We start from the raw sequence: 18,200 nt of genomic DNA on the forward strand, positions 1-18,200 counted from the left end.
TTGGGTTCATTTTTGCTTTTATCTGTCTGACCTGACACTTTGTGACGTGCAGCCTAGTCCCCAGGCTAGCGGCAGCGCTCAGTGGCGTCTGACAGACAACATTGACTGACTGGGTCGAGACTTGTCTCGACAAGGTCGGTGAGTTTGGAGGGTGATGTTGGGGTGGGGTGGTGGGGGGGGGGGGGGGGGGGGGGGTCGATGTGAGAATAATGTGAACAATTTGCAAGGACAATGTGTCGGCAGACCCCCAGGATCAGGCGGGTCTGATGCCCTTTTTCACACAAAGTCAACACAATAACAGATCCAGTAAATGCGTTGGAACCCTGATCATTTCTGCTGCCTCTCCCTAACAGCTGTAGCATTTCTTGCCACTCCTCTGATTCAGATCAAGAATTAAGTCTTGGACTGTTCAACACCACCCAGGGCAGTGCATTTACCCACTGAGATTTATTCTGTAATCAAAAACGTATTAACTATATCTGTGTACACTTTCTCAAAAACCTTAGTTCCTTTAGTCATTACACTTTAATGTGATCCATATGTTCTCCACCTACATCTGCAATGATACCTACTTCTGTAAACCTGTCATGTTGCAGTTACGCACTCACGCCAGTAGTGGCAGTGCAGTGCCACAGGTTCACACCTCCCGAACCCTCACCTTATTCTGCAGGAACAGCTCTTCCCCTCTGACCTGTTCCTCTGCACCAGGCAGCTTTGTGGCTGCCTCCACACTTCTTCCTGTGTCAGTTGGCCTGAACCCAACTCGCATCTGGCCCCGAGCAATGAAGATCCCATCTTTGGGGGCACTTTTTATCAAGGTGTGTGGGCGAGCCAATTTAAAAGGCCCTCCTTATTACTGTGGATCTTTGTCAGACAAGCATACATAATGAGGCTTGGCTGAGACGTCAGACAATTACTGAATTACAAGGAAAACTATTCCCCAGTGAAAACATTGTTTGATTGACAGCTCAGGCTCTCTGAGCTCTGTAATCGATTTCACAATATTTGTTGACATATGTTAAGTGGTTTCAAGGGTTTGTGGTTTCTGAAACTTCAGAGGGCCTGAATGATTGATTCTTTTGTTAGCTTGCAGTCCAGACTTTATTTTTTAAGCACAGGAGAAAGGGATTACTTTTTCCAAAGCTTTTTTCACAGATCCCACTGTACACATAGTGAAGCTCATTGGTTCTCGAAAGTGTACAATGGGTCAATGGGCATGGAAGTGCCAAAGCCTGGAATGAGGACATGAGGGAACATGGGGGTTGGTGGAAGTGCAGAGTGTGGCATGAGGGCACGAGGGGTAGGTGGAAGGGCATACATTGGTATGGGGGCATGAGCGGCCCGAGCAGGTGGGTGGGTGGCCTACCTTGGCAGGGGGGAGCTGAGGGTGACCTTTTGAGCTTACCTTTTGAAATGTCCCCTCATGCACACCAGGGTTCACGACTCCACTGAGAGGTCGTGAATCACAACTCTTCAAAACCGTTGCCTGACTCCATGAAAATTGCTGTGGAGTAGGACATACCTATCTCATACCAGGTTGGGAGTGCGGGATGCAGGCTTTCGGCTAAAGCAGCCCGCCCCTTTGAAGGCACCCCCGAAATCTGGACAGCACCAGGAATGGTGGTGTGAAGTCTGGAATCGGGAGCCATCTTTAAAGGGCTACAGGGGTCAACCTGACTTGATGAAAATCTAGGCTGCTATCTCTCAGAGATTGATGGTTTTTTCTCTCATTTTTAACTAAATGTTTGGTGTTTTCCAGGTCAAATGTGTGCCTGAATCCAGCAACCAAACCAGCATTGTGGCTCTGCGAGAGCACGTCAACTGTGTAAGTAACCCTGTGTCCAGTCCAGATGGGAACGTAGGAATCGCTAAATGACAAACACTCGCAGTTCACCTAACTCTCCAATGTTAGTGAACGCAATGTTAGTGAAGTTATTGACTAATTGGAGCAATCAATCTCAATCCATTTGACTACAACCCACCCAGACCTGGTGCCAGGATAACACCCCTCCCCCCCCAACCCCCGGTGGTGGACTTCCGAAACATTGGCCCAACATCATCAGTTTGATGTGACCATCAATTCACGAGACACATGCTTTAGGATGTGAACAGTGGTTTTAATCAACTTACAACAGAGCCAGCCTGTAACACGATGAACTCCAGATGAACTGGTGGCTGGCTCTTCGGCAGCCAACCAGGGGCTGGTTTAGCTCACTGGGCTAAATCGTTTGCTTTTAAAGCAGACCAAGCAGGCCAGCAGCACGGTTCGATTCCCGTACCAGCCTCCCCGAACAGGCGCCGGAATATGGCGACTAGGGGCTTTTCACAGTAACTTCATTGAAGCCTACTCGTGACAATAAGCGATTTTCATTTTATTTTCATCATCCTTTATACGTCAGTCTAGGGGGAGGAGCCGTGGGTGGAGCCAAGGGTGGAGCCCAAGTACAACCTCCTGTACATTCCCAGTGCAACTCCCCCTAGTGGTAGGGCAACGCAACTGCTCGTATGTCGAGCTTACAGTGACATGGTATAACATATATTACAGTGTGAATTACATTCACCACACAGTTAGATGGGTTTATCTTCACACCTGCGAGTCATAGTAATTGTTGAGGTCAATGGGGTGAAAATTGAGCAGATTCAGCAATGGGTTAAGGGGGAAATGTCACTGGTCTGGTAATCCAGAGGCCCAGGCTGATGCTCTGGGCAAATGGGTTCAAGTCCCGTCATGGCAGGCGGAATTTAAATTCAATTAACAATCTGATATCCAAAGCCAGTTTCAGTAATGGTGACGAGGTGTTGATTGCTGTAAAAATCCATCTGGCTCACTAATGTGCTTTTGGGGAAAGAAAGCTGCCATCCTTACCCTGGTCAGGCCTACACGAGACTCCAGACCCACAGCAATGTAGTTGACTCTTAGCTACCCTCTGAAAAGGCCTCGCAAGCCACACAGTTCAAAGGCGATTAGGTTTGGACAAGAAAGGCTCACCTTGCAAGAGGTGTCCACAGTCCATGGCAGAGTAAACAAAAAAATAAGGTAAAAATTAACCCCATTCTGGACAAATACTTGAAGGATAAAAACTTGGAGGGCTACGGGGAACGAGCAGGAGGGTGTGGGGTCCAATTGGATTGCTCGTTCAAAAAGCCAGTACTGGTACAAATAGAAAACACTGGAGAAACTGTATGGAGTGGATTATAGCGTTAACAGGGGCGATTCTCCGTTCCGCGGACCAAGTGCCGGCGCCGTCGTGAACGCCCTCGCATTTCACGATGGCGCGAACAGGGCCCGGACATGACCTATTCTGGCCCCCACACCAGCACGGCACTGGAGTGGTTCACACCACTCCAGCTTCGCCGCGCCAACCTGCGCATGCGCAGTTGGGGCAGATCAATCCTGCGCATGCGCAGTTGGGGCAGCTCAATCCTGCGCATACGCAGTTGGGGCAGCTCAATCCTGCGCATACGCAGTTGGGGCAGCTCAATCCTGCGCATGCGCAGTTGGGGAAGCTCAATCCTGCGCATGCGCAGTTGGGGCAGCTCAATCCTGCGCATGTGCAGTTGGGGAAGCTCGATCCTGCGCATGCGCAGTTGGGGCAGCTCGATCCTGCGCATGCGCAGTTGGGGCAGCTCAATCCTGCGCATGCGCAGTTGGGGCAGCTCAATCCTGCGCATACGCAGTTGGGGCAGCTCAATCCTGCGCATGCGCAGTTGGGGAAGCTCAATCCTGCGCATGCGCAGTTGGGGCAGCTCGATCCTGCGCATGCACGGGGAACTTCTTACGCGCGCCTGCCCCGACGCAATATGGCGTGGGTGTTCGGGGGCTGGCCGTGGCGGAATGTAGGCCGGGGGGGGGGGGGGGGAGGCCTGCCCGCCGATCGGTGGGCCCCGATCGCGGGCCAGACCCCTTCGGAGGCCCCCCGTCCCCGGTGAAGGAGCCCCCCACAGACAACCCCCCGAGCATTCCTGCAGAGTTCCCGCCGGCAGCGACCAGGGGTGGACGGCGCCAGCGGGACCCTGTCGTGTCGGAGCGGCCACTCGGCCCATCCGTTTGCAGCGATTCTCCGAGCGGTCCGCCGTGATTCGCGCGGCGCTGGTTTCGGGGGGGGGGGGGGAGAATCGCGTGCGGGGGTCGGGGCAGCGTGGCGCGATTCGCACGTCGCCCGGGCAATTCTCCCGCCCGGCGTGGGGGGGGGGGGGGGAGAATACCGCCGAACGTTTCGAGTTTCATATGCACTTCTTCAGAACTCTATGTTCTTCTTCAGAACACGGAAACACATGTTTCCTGTGTTTTATTTTACAGATTTCCAGCATCCACAGTATTTTGCTTTTACCACAGCAAGGCAAAATGGGCCCAGGCCCTCCCCCTGAGCCAAGTCACCCTCTGATTCAAACAACTTTCATTCAGAGCTCACCTAAATTTATTTATTTAGCATTCGGCAACAGAGGAGTCATAGAGTCATCGGGTTCTCCAGCACAGAAAAAAAACCCTCGGCCCATCACATCTGGCCGGTCAAAGACAACCACCTAAGCATTCTAATTTTTCTTCATTGAAACATTCCGAATGCACATAACATATCGGTGGAGCATCGAAGATCTACCAAAGACCACAAAAGGTTCAGAGGAGGTAAAGCACAGTCATAAATGTCTTGAAATAATGGCAAACAATTATGGATGTTTCTGGAACGCTCCTGATTTTCTTCACTGTCCAGATTGAACAAAAGCCTCAAACTGTTGAGATTTGTATTTCTCCACACATGCACAACGTTATGCTGTTGACCAGAACCCTTCCTCCAGTCAACTGATAGATATAACAGCTTTATTTTTAAATTAAATCATGGGCTGGATTCTCCGCAGTGTTTGGCGCGGGGGCACAGGATCCAATTTCACGCCAAAATCCGGCCCAGCGGCGGTCCGGCGAATCTCCGGAGACCCCGGGAATTGACGTGATCGCAGAGTACTCCGCGGAGCTGGGGACCCATTGCCAGCGGCCCGCCCAGCAATCCTCCCCTCCCGACCGGCCGAGTTCCTGACAGCGTGGAACTAACCTCCTATTGCCGGTCGGGATGCACGCGTGGCGGCTGCGGACTCAGTCCGCGGCTGCCCTGATAGGGGACGGGGGGGGGGGGGGGGGGATCGGAGACCGGGGGGGGGGGGGGGGGGGGGGCCTTATGGGCGGCCAGGGGCATTTCCGCACGGTAACAATCTTGGGCTCGGGGCTGATCGATGGGGGGGAGGGGGTGGGGGGGGGGTCTGGCTTTTATGTCTGGCTCCGCGGTCCGAGTCCGCCATGGAGCTTGGTGCATCCGCTGGAGGCCGCCACCGTGCACTTGCGCGGATTCAAAACCGAAAGTGCGGGGGCAGATAAAGCTGCGGGAATTACGCCGGGTTCCTGCTAGCCCCCTGCAGGGCAGTGACTCAGCTCATCTTTTTTTGCCAGGAGTCTCCAGAGTAAAACTCCAGCGTTTCTCCGCCCCAGCCCCATGTCTTTATTAAACACAATATAAGAACCCAAAGATTATTACTACTGCAAGAGAAGTTCTATCATACACTGCATCGAAAACAAATAAATGATTCTACCTTTCTTTGCTCCCACTGCAACTTCACGAGCATAGATTAAACTGTTAATACGTATCTAACTTCTAGTAGTGGACTTGTGGAGGGCATCACTTCCCCATCGTACTGGCCAGGAACATGTGGGGATCAGGCTCCGTCTTAAAGCTGGAGGCTTCTTCCTTCTGCGATGTTCTCCTCGAGGTTTCGCTGATGAAAACTCTTGGTCTCTCCTTCTGATACAGATCTCACTGGCACTGACCTCATGCCTCACAGGGCAGCACGAATCAATCAATCTCTTTCCTGGGCACAAATGTCCGAAAAGCCGTGACTCACTTAGGGGTCGTAATTCTCTCAGGAACGCTACACGCAGGGGTCTGTGTTCAATCAGTGTCTGTCCAGCCACTTTCCAATCAGCTCACTCCCTGATTGTACATCCTGTTCTCCGCTGCAGACCCTCCTCTGTTTATGCTGCTGACGCTGATACAGAGTTAGCATTTTTACCCAGCAGGCTTTGCTGGTGTCTTCATTTTGTTGGTGGTCTTCCGAATACCCATCTAGCTGCAGTATCTCTTTTATCACTTTTTTTTTTATTTTTCCAGTTAAGGGGCAATTTAGCGTGGCCAATCCACCTATCCTGCACACCTTTGGGTTGTGGGAGTGAGACCCACGCAGACACGGGGAGAATGTGCAAACTCCACACGGACAGTGACCCAGAGCCGGGATTGAACCCGGGTCCTCGCCGCCGTGAGGCAGCAGTGCTAACCACTGCGCCGCCGTGCTGCCCCGTGTCTCTGTTAACTTGACCACATTTCCCAGCAGGTTTAGGGCGAGGGCCGCTCACCCATGTCTAAAATCAAATCAAAATTCTATGGATGCTGGAAATCTAAAATAAAAACAGAAGAAGGAGATGGAAAAGCTCAGCTGGTCCGGCAGCATCTGTGGAGAGGGAAGCTGAGGTCACGTTTCGAGTCCACGTGAAGAGACTTTCTTCAGAGCTGAAGAGAGCCGGACATGTGATGGGTTTTTGACCATCGAGCACGCTCAGAAAGAGAAAGGGAGAGCCCCTCACAGAGATGAGGAGAACCTCTTTAAGGTCGGCACTGATGGGCGAGGGGGGCGTCAGTGAATTAATCACCGGAACGAAAGCGAAATACTGCAGTGCCGAAGATATTGGATTTCCCCTCTCTCGATCCCAGTTCTCAGCCTGGCCACTAGATGGAGTGAACCACTTTGGAGAGAAGGAGAGGTCTGCTTCACCAGCCTGTGTTTGTGCTGTGCCTGATCCCTGCTAGATTCTGATTCATATCAATCAGGGGAATTGTAGATGCGCCCCCGCTGCTGGCTGCATTACAATGTGCTTGTCTTGAGGACGTAGGGAGGGGAAACACGCTCCGACGTATCGTGGGTGAGCGAATTCTGCGAGATTCGAACGGTTACTCCATGACTCTGAGGCAGCGCAGCAGTTTGTGATAAATTAGGACCTGTCGGCTCTAATTGCAGAGTGAAAGATCATGCTCAGGTCAAAGATTATCAGAAGTGGAATTTTGATCTCCCTCGTCTCCTTCGGTGAAAGCTTGCACCATGGTACGGGTTGTGCCAGATGTGATCCATCAGTCCTTGCAGGACTCCCCATTGTGCTGTCTGCCGTCATTGCAAACTCCACTGGTGACCTTTTGGACAAAGGATCACTTCGATGCCAATTAACAGAGCAGGGTGGAGTAATTCAAGTTTAAAAGTACCTGATAAACAAACCTGATGCAGTGCTCATTAGCATCCCTGTGCCTCTGGTTTGTATCTCTCACAAGGGATAAACTTTTAATAGTTAATTCAAAAACGTCAGTCCCAGAATGGAATTATTTACCTATCGTGGTATTGCTGTGCGTGTGCACTTAATCAGAAAACATCGAACCCCTGTTTTTTGGAGGGTTTTTTCGAGGCTTTAATGATCGACATCTGGTGATTTCTGGGCCATTCCCATTAGTAGGCCTAGCAGGGTCCCTCCAATGTTGGATTGTGTTGTTAAGGTCATACTGATGGTGAATGCTAAGTAAGTTCCGTCTGCGCGTCGCACAAAGGCTCCCAGGTCCCACACCGACTTGTGATCCGCTGTCACCCGCCTAGTGTTGCAAAGATGGGAAACCGTCCTCCCATGGTGTGCAGTCATTCCAGAAATTCATTACTTTGCCTTTGCAACAACCGACAAGAAGGAGGTAGGTGGCCGGGCTCTCTGGGAGAACCTGGGGCCGGATTCTCCGTCGGCCAAAGCCATAATCGGGAACAGCGATCGGGCGGAGAATAGCCTCCGACGCCTAAATCGCGGCAGGTTTGATGACGTCGCGATGCCCCGCTCCCTCCAATACAGCGTCATTGCGATGCACAGCGCACGTAGTTGCAACACCGTTCGCACCTCATTAGTGGGCCCACCTGCGATGCTCCTCTTCCGATAGGCCAAGTTCCCGGCCATGCGGTCCATGTGTGCTCTCAACAATCATCAACCTGGCGTGATGGCTCCTGAGAGAGAGAGAAAGGGGGTGCGGACAGTGTCCAGCTCTGCCATACTTTGCTGACAGTCGTGCCGCTGGCTGGGGGGCTTCTGCCAGGGCTGGGGGGGGGGGGGGGGGGCGCGCCAGGAGGTGGGCTATGGGGTCGGGGTGGACAAGTATGCAACACCATTACTGCAGCCGGAATGGCAGCCATGTGGCTGCGCATGCCGCTGACAGACCGATATAAATCTGGTGCCCTGGGTGGTTTAGGTGACCCCCTTGGGGCATTCCCCTGGGTGCCCTCTGGCCCTAGCCGACCCATCAGCTGTATCTATCAGTGCTATCTTTTTGGGTGCAATCAGTGTGTGTTTGGGGGGGGGTGTATAGTTAAAGCGCGGCTGCAGCCTGTCAGCCCTGTGAGTGTCCGGCGATTCCCGCACCGTTTGTTGCGTGTTCTGCTGGTGTTCCACGCGGCGCCGGTGCTAGCCCCTCACCGGCAGAGGAAACGGTGCGGGGGTGGCACCGATTTTTCTGACGTGGAACTCCAGAGATCCTCCCTTGGCATCAGCACTTAGACCCAGAAACTGAGAACCCAGCGCCTGATATTGCAACCTGTAGTTACCACAAAAATAGATGCTCGCCAAAAAGTGTGACAAAAGTAGGCTTTATTCTGAACGCCATTCTTTAACCATCTCTGATTCATTTCTTTTCTCCTTGTATTTTGTTGCTACTGAACAGCAGCAAATCTATTAAACTTAAAATAAATTTCTATCCCGAAAATTTGAGGTTTCAAAGGATAAGGGACCACTTCACATGGAAGTGATCAACCAGGTCATTTACCTGCGTCTCACCATGGCTCCAAAGTCAAAAGTGAGTTCAACTTGGGACAACTATTTCATAAAACATCTGTAACCCTTCCGCCTTTATACTTGGTCACCGAGGTGGAAATGCAGTGCACCCCAGGAATGCTGGGATATGTGCCAAAGAAAGTGTCAAGAATTGAATGTCCGGGGTGGCATGGTCCATTCCATCCCCATTATCACCCAGGAAATCAATCCTGCACATCCAATACTTTCATCCACCCCGCGGAAACTTCTAGATTTATCAGTGCCACCAACATCTTTGCCCAATCCCTGCGAGACAAGTGGTTGAGTATTAGGTACACCTGCTGCTCAGGTCATGCCCATTTCATGCCCCATTACAGATTTGCTGCAGCTATTTGCCTTCCGTGTCATCAGCAAGGTTTTCAGGCTTCAGGGAAACAGGACTAATACTAAATATAATCCACAAAACACCACATAATCTTGGAAGAGCAAGTAGCGAAACATAATTTAGCTTATCCAATCATCCACAGACTTTATATTCCGTGCTGTTGACTCTTTTGAAATGACACAAACTTGTTTCGATGCTGCACAGTGCCAAGCATAAAATTCAGAACACAATTTTGGATGGCCAAGATTTGCTTCAGTGTTTGCAGGAGAAAGACCGGAGTTCAGAAATGGTGGGCGGGGTTCTCCGATTGCCCACGGCGAAATCGCGTTTGGCGATTGGCCGGAGAAACTGTTTTTACGCCGCAATCGGGGGGGGGGGGCGTTTTCTGGATGCTCCGCCCTCTCAAAAACAGTGTGATCACTGAATAAGCTGCACGCCGTCAGGACGGCCTCAGGGCGTCACCTGAGGCCCTCCCCCGATGCTCCGCCCCCGATGGCATCATACGCGTGTGCTCACATTTTTCGGGGACCTCGCGTACTGTGTCCAGCGTGCCCACAGTCGGGGGGGGGGGGGGGGGGGGGGGGGGTGAGGGCCTTTCCGCTGGCAGTGGGGGCTTCGTTGTGACTGGGTGGGGTGTAGTCTTTGTGTGGCGAAGGGCACCATCTGGCAGGTCAGGTCCGCGTGCGGCTGATCCATGTTGTACGGCACAGCCGCAGGTCACCACCGTGTGCGGGCGCGGCCATGGACCCGGCCGTTCTCCGTCCGTATCTGCAGGTAAAGCCGGGGGCTTTACGTGGTGCGGCTGCCATCGGCCGGAACATCGGTGCGGGGGCGCCGCCGACTTTTTCATTGTAAAACTGGACACTTCTTCCGGACATAGCCTCAAAATCGGAGAATCCAGCCCAGTATTAAAGAATGAGGTAAAACAGAAGATGGAGCAATAAAGCTTAAATGTCCAGACAGGATAGAAATAGGAGGATGCAGTTTCTGTGGAACAACGCAGGCAGAGATCAAACAAATATATAGAAATCTAGCCTCACCTATTAAGGTGCTGGCAAACATCTTGCAACGGTAACATCGAGGTCAGATAGTTGCTGAGATCACAACGAACCAGGCTGCATTGTCCAGTTAAAGATATTCACTCCCTGCCTGCGGTTGACATTTACAACAAGCTTTCTGGTTTAATGAAACAGAAAGATCTCTCATACCAGGGACTAGACACTAAAACTTTACCATGGCAACGAGTAAGAAGCTTTTCAAGAGGAATCTCAAAACACACCGTCTGGTATCAGCCAATGAATCATAGATTCCAGCACAGAGGGAAGTCATTAAGCCTATCATGTCTAAGTCAGCGCTATTACACAGCGCTAGTCCCACTTTTCTCAGAATGGTGATCTCAAGTTCAGGGCTGTGAAGGCTAAATTTAGGCGAGACACAGGACATATGGTGATGGGGAGCTGGAACAAGGTGCGGGGAGAAGGAGTGCGTCTCCAGCACAAGACTCGAGTAACTGGGACTCCAGCTGCTAGACATTGTAATGGGAGGATGGCAGGGTTGGTGTTCTGTGAAGAAAGAGTGGAATGCAAGGCTTTCTCCGTCTAAACTCTTCTTGGGAAACAAAAGGGCAATTTTCCCATCGCTGTCAGTCATCGTGCCACCAATGTAATCCACGCTAAAAGGAAGACTGGCACACATTTTTGCCCCTACAATCCGCAGGCCCAGAAGGGGCAGTGGTCTCCAGTCCCAGCCACGATCGGAAGCTGCCTGGTCAACAGAGCTCAGATCTTACAGTTGAGAAGCAGGCATTGGAAAGGTGGCGGGGGGGGGCATGGTTCCATTCAGCCACGATCCTCCGCCATTCAGTTGCATCAACTCTATTTACCCACCTTGGGCCCTGCCCACTTCCTGGCTGAAGTCAACGGTCAGGTGATCCATCAAATGTTCCACCCCACCCACAACCAATCCCACCATGGGCAAGACCAGAAAATCCCAACATTGGTTGTGTAACCCTCAATACCCTTGCCTAACGTAAATCTATCAATTTCAGATATACCATTTTCATTGATATCCTCCCCCCCCCCCACCCACAATAACGCAGGAAAGTGAGAGGCAAACAGGGGCCTGTGTTATGGGGCACTTTGAGCCAATTCTTCACTTCCACTAATAGTGGTGGGATTGCGTCATAGTGTCCTCCAGTCATCGAGGTCTACAGCACAGAAAAGGCCCTTCAGCCCATCATGTCTGCCCCAGTCAAAAACAACCTAACGATTCTGATTACCTTTTCCAGCACTTCGCCCATAGTCTTGTATGCCTTGGCATCGCAACTGCACATCTAAATGCTTCTTAAATGTTCTGAGGCGTCTCTGCCTCCACCACCCTTTCAGGCAGCGAGCTCCAGACTCCCAGCACACTCTGGGTTAAACATTTTTCCTCACATCTCCTCTCAACCTTCTTCCCCTCACCTTAAATCTATGCCCCCTGGTCATTGACCCCTCCACCAAGAAGGAACATTTCTTCCTCTCTACCCTATCTATACCCCTCATAATTTTATACATCTCAATCATGTCCCCCCTCAGTCTCCTCTGCTCCAAGGAAAACACACCCAGCCTATCCAATCTCTCCTTATAGCTAAAACCCTCCAGCCCAGGCAACATCCTGGTAAATCTCCTCTGCCCCCTTTCCAGTGCGATCACATCCCTTCGAGAATGTGGATTCCATAACTGCACACAATACTCTAGCCATGGCCTAACCAACGATTAATACAGTTCCAGCATAACCTCCCTAACTCTTAAACTCTATGCCTTGGCTAATATGCCTTCTTTACTACTGTATCCACCTGCCCTGTTATCTTTTTTTTATATAAATGTTTTTATTCTCCATTTTCACATTTTCCTTCAAAATTTGCACCCCACCCACAGACAGTAAACGGTAACAAATACAAAATCAATCCCCTTAACAATAACAACGATCCCATCCTCCCACCACCCCAAACAACGGCCCACCTGTCAATATATGCATCCAATAAAACAAACCCCCCCACGGTGGAAACAAAAAACAAAGGAGAAAAAGTAAAAGGAGTCCGGGACCGCCCATGGTCACTATAGAGTCCACTCCCCGCCACTGCGCTCACCAACGCTGTCGTCACCGGGGAAATCACCTCCTCCACCAGCACATTCAAAACATCCCTCATCTCCTTCCTCATTGTCTCCATGTATTTTGTGAACTGCCTTTCGAATTCCACAGCCATCACCTTAGTTATTTCTTCAGCCTTCAGCAATGCGGCCTCCACTGATGCTCCAGCCTCCATTCTCCTTGGTGACCTTTCCACTCCCCGACGAACTTTCCGCTGTTTTCACAGCTGTTTTCTTACTGGACCCCGACATACCCCTTCCCTGTGCTTTCTCCTGGCCTTCCCCGCCTTCGCTGCCCCTAGGACCGGGTGTCAATCCCCGACAATGCCGTTCCCGAACGGGAGCCCTCCAACACGTGGCTGCCTCCCGCCGTCACCGGACGTCAGCCGTCACCGCTTCTCAATGGCCTTGGTGAGATCTTTTCACAGTTGTTCCCTCTGCTGCTAGAATTCAGCTTTTAATCCCCTGCCCTGTTGTCTTAAGGGTACATGTACACCAAGGGCCCCCTGATCCTCGGTGCTTCCTAGGGTCCAGCCATTCATCATGTATTCCCTTGCCTTGTTTGTCCTGCCCAAGTCCATCACCTCACACTTGGATTGCTTTTGCCACTGATCAGCCCATCTGACCAGCCCATCGATATCCTCCTGCAATTTAAGGCTATCCTTCTCACTATTTACCACACCACCAATTTTCTTTTGTTATAACCCTCACAAGACCACGGGAGGGTATGAGCTTCCCCGCTGAGGGGCGGAGGCCCATCAGCAGGCCCGTTAATTCATTGCCATACAAGCCGGCCTGGGTCGGGGCCAAGCTGCAGAGTAGTCGCGGCTGGGACCCGGACTATTGCTTGTAAATACTTTCCTTTTTGGAGATAAACCATTTTTTGGCTCTCTTTTCTGGACTCCTCCATTACTACTAAATGTATCATCTGAGAATTTACTGATCAACCCTCCCACATTCATGTCTAAATCATTCATATAAAGCACAAACAGAAAGGGCCCCAAGACTGATCCCTGTGGAACCCCATGGACACAGGCTCGACCAACTCTCTCTGCTTCCCTTTTAATCGCCGTCCCATTGCCTTCTAGCAATGGCAGTGAATTGGAAGTGGTGCAGCTAAATCAAAGTTGTGTGCCACAGAGGCATGTACCTCAGAGAGAGGAAACGTAAAATATTACCCTGTAAACTAGTGTATATATAAATACTAGTATGGACATATACATGTAAAAATACCAGTATATATATATATATGTAAGGGGAGTGGGTGGCGTAATGTTATTGTCGCTGGACTAGTAAACCAGAGACCCAGAGTAAGGCTCTGGGGACCCAGGTTCAAATCCCGCCACTACAGATGGTGACATTTTAATTCAATAAAATTTGGAATGAAAAGTCAAGTGACGACTGTGAAACCATTGTCGATTGTCGTAAAAATCCATCTGGTTCACGAATGCCCTTTAGGGAAGGAAATCTGCCGTCCTTAACTGGTCTGGCCTACATGTGACTCCAGACCCACAGCAATGTGGTTGACTCTTAATTGCCCCTGAAGGGCAATTAATGCTGGCATAGTCTGTGACGCCTACGTTCCACGAATGAATAAAAAATATATATATATTCTAGAAGACAACTATTGTCCACACAGCCATTAATGTCTTTTGTCAAATAACCTACGGGTTTATGATCATTGAAAACATTGGAATTTTCACTGTGCAGCGTGGATGCCATGTGGGAATTGGGCTTCCCCTCTTCTCCTGCATGGGTCCTGGCTGGTGTTTTGTTGTAATCCTTTGGTGAGATCGCTGTCGAGCTCAGTGTTTGTTGCCCATCCCTAATTGCCCTTGAACTGAGGCTTGGTGGGCCATTTTTCAAAGGGCATTTCGGAGTCAACATCATCGGTGTGGGTCTGGAGTCACATGGAGGTCAGACCGGGTAAGGACGGCAGATTTGCCTTCCCTAAAGGCCCACGAGTGAAGCAGATGGGTGTTTACAACAATCGACATAATTCTCGGCCGTTACTGATGGCAAGCTTGCCAATTCCAGCTTTATTGTTTTTAATTGAACCGTAAATCCACCAGCTGCTATGGTGGGCTTTGATACCCTGTCCCCTAAGCATTAACCTAGGTCTCCAGATTGCTAGCCCAGTGGCATTACCACTACGCCTCCTGTGTGGGTTAATTGACTTCGTGCATACGAGGCAGTGCCTGATTACAGTATAAGCTGCTCATTTGAGTCTGAATTCTTGTCCCAGTGCAGGATGTTTACTTTAGATTTTTGTCACCGTGAGAAAGAGGCACATTCACTTTCTGAGCATGTAATTTAAATCTCCTCGAGTTTATTTTTCCATATTAAATTACTGGCACCTTCACCCAAGCCCGTGTGCTCCGGGCCCCAGGCATGAACCTTGGGTCACCGTTGGAACCCACATCACTTGAAAGCTGTCACTCCTTGGCGTTCTGCTAAAAGTCAACACAGGTTGTGCCTTACTTCACAGGCTCAGGGTTAATTAAGTTTGTACGGACATGTGGGAGTTTGGGAAGTCGGATTCACCTCATGTTTGTTTAGCATTTAAAGGAATTGCTTCAAAGAAGATTTGCAATGCGCTGGCAATTCCTAATGCCCCGTTATACCTCACCGTCACACCAACATGAAAAGGTCTTGATCAGAAGCCAAGCCTTTTAAATTCAAACTGCCCAGAGGCTCACATCATTTCAAAGTTGCATGAGCTTGGAGTAGGCCTACAGTGCACCTTTTGCGGGAGATTTACTTGGAAACCTTGCTAACCACGTAGTCCCAGGAGTGTTACCTTCTCTCACCCCTGCCAGTGTCCTAATCTCTGAAGGTGTGCAGCCATCCCTGGAGCTCCCACGAATGTGCAGAATCCCCTTCTGTTCTGCTACGGTGTTTATTCTGCAGTTTAATAAGGGGATGTGTTACAGCAGACCCACACTGCCCTGGGGCTGATGGCTGCCGGACGAATGTAGCCTTGGATTAAGCCTGAAAATTAAATCCGGATTGCTGTAGAAGTGACCAGAAGGCCATGGGGCATTTCTGAGTGTCGCCACTGACCGTCGAAAGCCTCGCAGAGAAGGTTGATTCCAAACTTCAGCATGAATGGGATGGTAACATCGGAGGCGATAACTTTACATAGATTTGCATGGAATGCACAGCAGAGAAATAGATCATTCAGCCCAATTTATCCATCCTAGTGTTTATACACCAAAGGAGTCTCTTCCCACTTCACCTCGCACATCCTCCAGTTCCTCTCTCCCTCGTGCTTACCTAGTTTTCCGCAAGTGCATCTGGTCCTCCCACCTCAACTATTCCGTGGGCTAGTGAGTTCGACTTTCTGGGTCAAGGAGCTTCTTTTGAATTCCCTATTGCCCTTTATTCGATAAACAAACCTGCATTTACAACAGTGACTTTCACATCCCTAAAAGGTGCCAAAGCACTTTCCAACCAATGAAATATTTCTCACGTGGACCCACTGTTGTTACGTGAGAAACACATTTGCACACAGCAAGATTAGATATAGAATTTACAGTGCAGAAGGAGGCCATTCGGCCCATCGAGTCTGCACTGGCCCTTGGAAAGAGCACCCTACCCAAGGTCAACACCTCCACCCTATCCCAATAACCCAGTAACCCCACCCAACACTAAGGGCAATTTTGGACACTATGGGCAATTTAGCATGGCCAATCCACCTAACCAGCACATCTTTGGACTGTGGGAGGAAACCGGAGCACCCGGAGGAAACCCACGCACGCACGGGGAGGATGTGCAGACTCCGCACAGACAGTGACCCAAGCCGGAATCGAACCTGGGACCCTGGAGCTGTGAAGCGATTGTGCTATCCACAGTGCTACCGTGCTGCCGCAATGTTCTACAAAGAACATTACGGGAAACGGGTAGTTTATTGATGTTGGTGTGCAGGACAAATGTTAGCTAGGGCACCAAAAGAGCTCTTTTAAACGTGTATTCTTCACTGAACTTTGCGAGACATTTTTATAAATATTACCAAACTTTCTCAGGAAGAAATTAATTTCATGCTATCCCTTTATGGCTGGTCCATTGCCATGCCAACTGGTCTCAGCTCCATAGGAGTTGCTCAATGTCAAAGGAGAGCATTGTGGGGCAACGCATCGGGGGCGACTTGCCCAAAAAAATGACTGAGTGTCACTTTGGGCAGGTTTGACAGGTGATTCCGGTCAGGTCAGGTATCCCAGCATGAGTCAACATCTTTAACAAAGCTGTGGAGATAGGAGGTAGGAGGGAAGATTGTCCAATAAGCAATAATCGTGCCTCGGCTAAACCTCAACAAAAGCAATCCATTATTGGTGAAACTTTACAATCAAAGTGCTGGCTTTCTGGTAGGCCTTTATTTTAAGGATTTTGATCTGCACTGACATGTTAAAACAAGGTTTCATTCATCAACCTGCTGAAAATTTTAACTCTCTCCTGTCCCAGACTACTTTCCTTTATACCGTAGCGATATGCAGAGATGACACCAGTTTCTATGCCTGAACAGGAGCTTTATTTGTGTGGTAGTCGGTATTCGGGTATTACGGTATCCTGGATAATGCTGTAAGACCATTGGTGTGGGAGGTACCTGAGACTGCTCTATCATTGGTGAAGCCTGCCTGCTGGTTCCGCCCAGTAAGGCGGAGTATAAAAGCCTGTGTCTCCCTAGCAGCTGCATTCTGTACCTGCGCTGCTGGGGGAAACATCTAGTCCAACAAAGCCTTCAATTGTCGTCCAATCTCGCTTCTGGAGTCATTGATCGAGCATCAATTTGCAATGCTTTCGAAATGTCTGTTCTCATGTTTACAGCTTCCTGCTCCCATTTAGTTCCTCCTTTTCTCTGCAACCGCACCCAGGCCTGGCTAGCAGCACACAGAGAACAAAGACTCAGCAGACTCACATAATCAATAACTGAACAATTAAACACGACACAGATGCCCCGTTAAACTAAATATCCGAAATGAATTCAGCTGAAGTTTCGATTTGATGGCGAGAGCATTGCTTGTAGGTAAACGTCACGGACGTTGCTTTAGAGAGAGCGAGACGATTTTACAGAGATCTCTTCCATGCCAGACCCTGGATTCCCACAGAGGAAGACTTATTAAACAGCAAGGAGAATCATCAGGCAATGTCATGGAGTAAAAGTTTGGCACAAGCAATATTTGCGCTTGAGGGTTCGACATCTTTGTGGCTGATTTCTTTGTCCTGTAATCGGATTAATGTCTCTATTAAAATAAGCAACAAAAGAATTACACATGACTGCATTAAGCATTTCAATGCCGCTGTTTGTGACTCAGTATTTTAAGCCCCGAGATTTAAATCTTGCAAAAATCTTTCTTTCTTGTCTGTTGAAAAAATATATAAATCTCAAGAGGATCAGTACTTAATTCCCGCCCCCCCTCCATGCCCTCCAACCTCGCCCTGCCAGGACTTGTCAAAGAATCTTCAATGGGAATCTTTATGATGATAATTATTATTATTTTTAAGCAGCACTTGGAAATCATTAACAAACGCGGCCCTCAGAGTCTACTCAGACCCACGCTCTGAGCTGAAAGTACCCCTGGCACACAGCGCTGGGAAAGCGGGGTTACAGTGACCCTTGGCTATGGCAATGAAGGGTCAACTCCTGGTGCCCATCTGTTGACCTGTGATGAGATATGAGGTAAAAGGCTTGGCTGGATGCGTCTCAGGGTCACACGGCCAAGCGAGGCTCTCCCGTCTCGAGCATGAGGCCTGTGCCGATGGACCCTACTGCAGTTTGAACGGGTAGCATCTTCCCAGTGAGGCACCCCATCCCCCTCAGGCG

The 18,200-nt window shown here is 50.0% G+C and overlaps 1 protein-coding gene across 1 annotated transcript in view; it reads left to right on the plus strand.

Annotated features, from left to right (window-relative positions):
* Positions 1-18,200, plus strand: part of podxl (podocalyxin-like) — a 143,400-nt gene that overhangs the window by 103,054 nt on the left and 22,146 nt on the right. Inside the window, exon 4 of the mRNA XM_038811815.1 lies at positions 1,760-1,825. Coding sequence (XP_038667743.1) covers positions 1,760-1,825 — 66 coding nt within the window. The remainder of the gene's footprint in view (positions 1-1,759; positions 1,826-18,200) is intronic.

Source organism: Scyliorhinus canicula, chromosome 11 (genome assembly GCF_902713615.1).
Source record: "Scyliorhinus canicula chromosome 11, sScyCan1.1, whole genome shotgun sequence".
In the NCBI taxonomy this organism is placed as follows: Eukaryota; Metazoa; Chordata; class Chondrichthyes; order Carcharhiniformes; family Scyliorhinidae; genus Scyliorhinus; species Scyliorhinus canicula.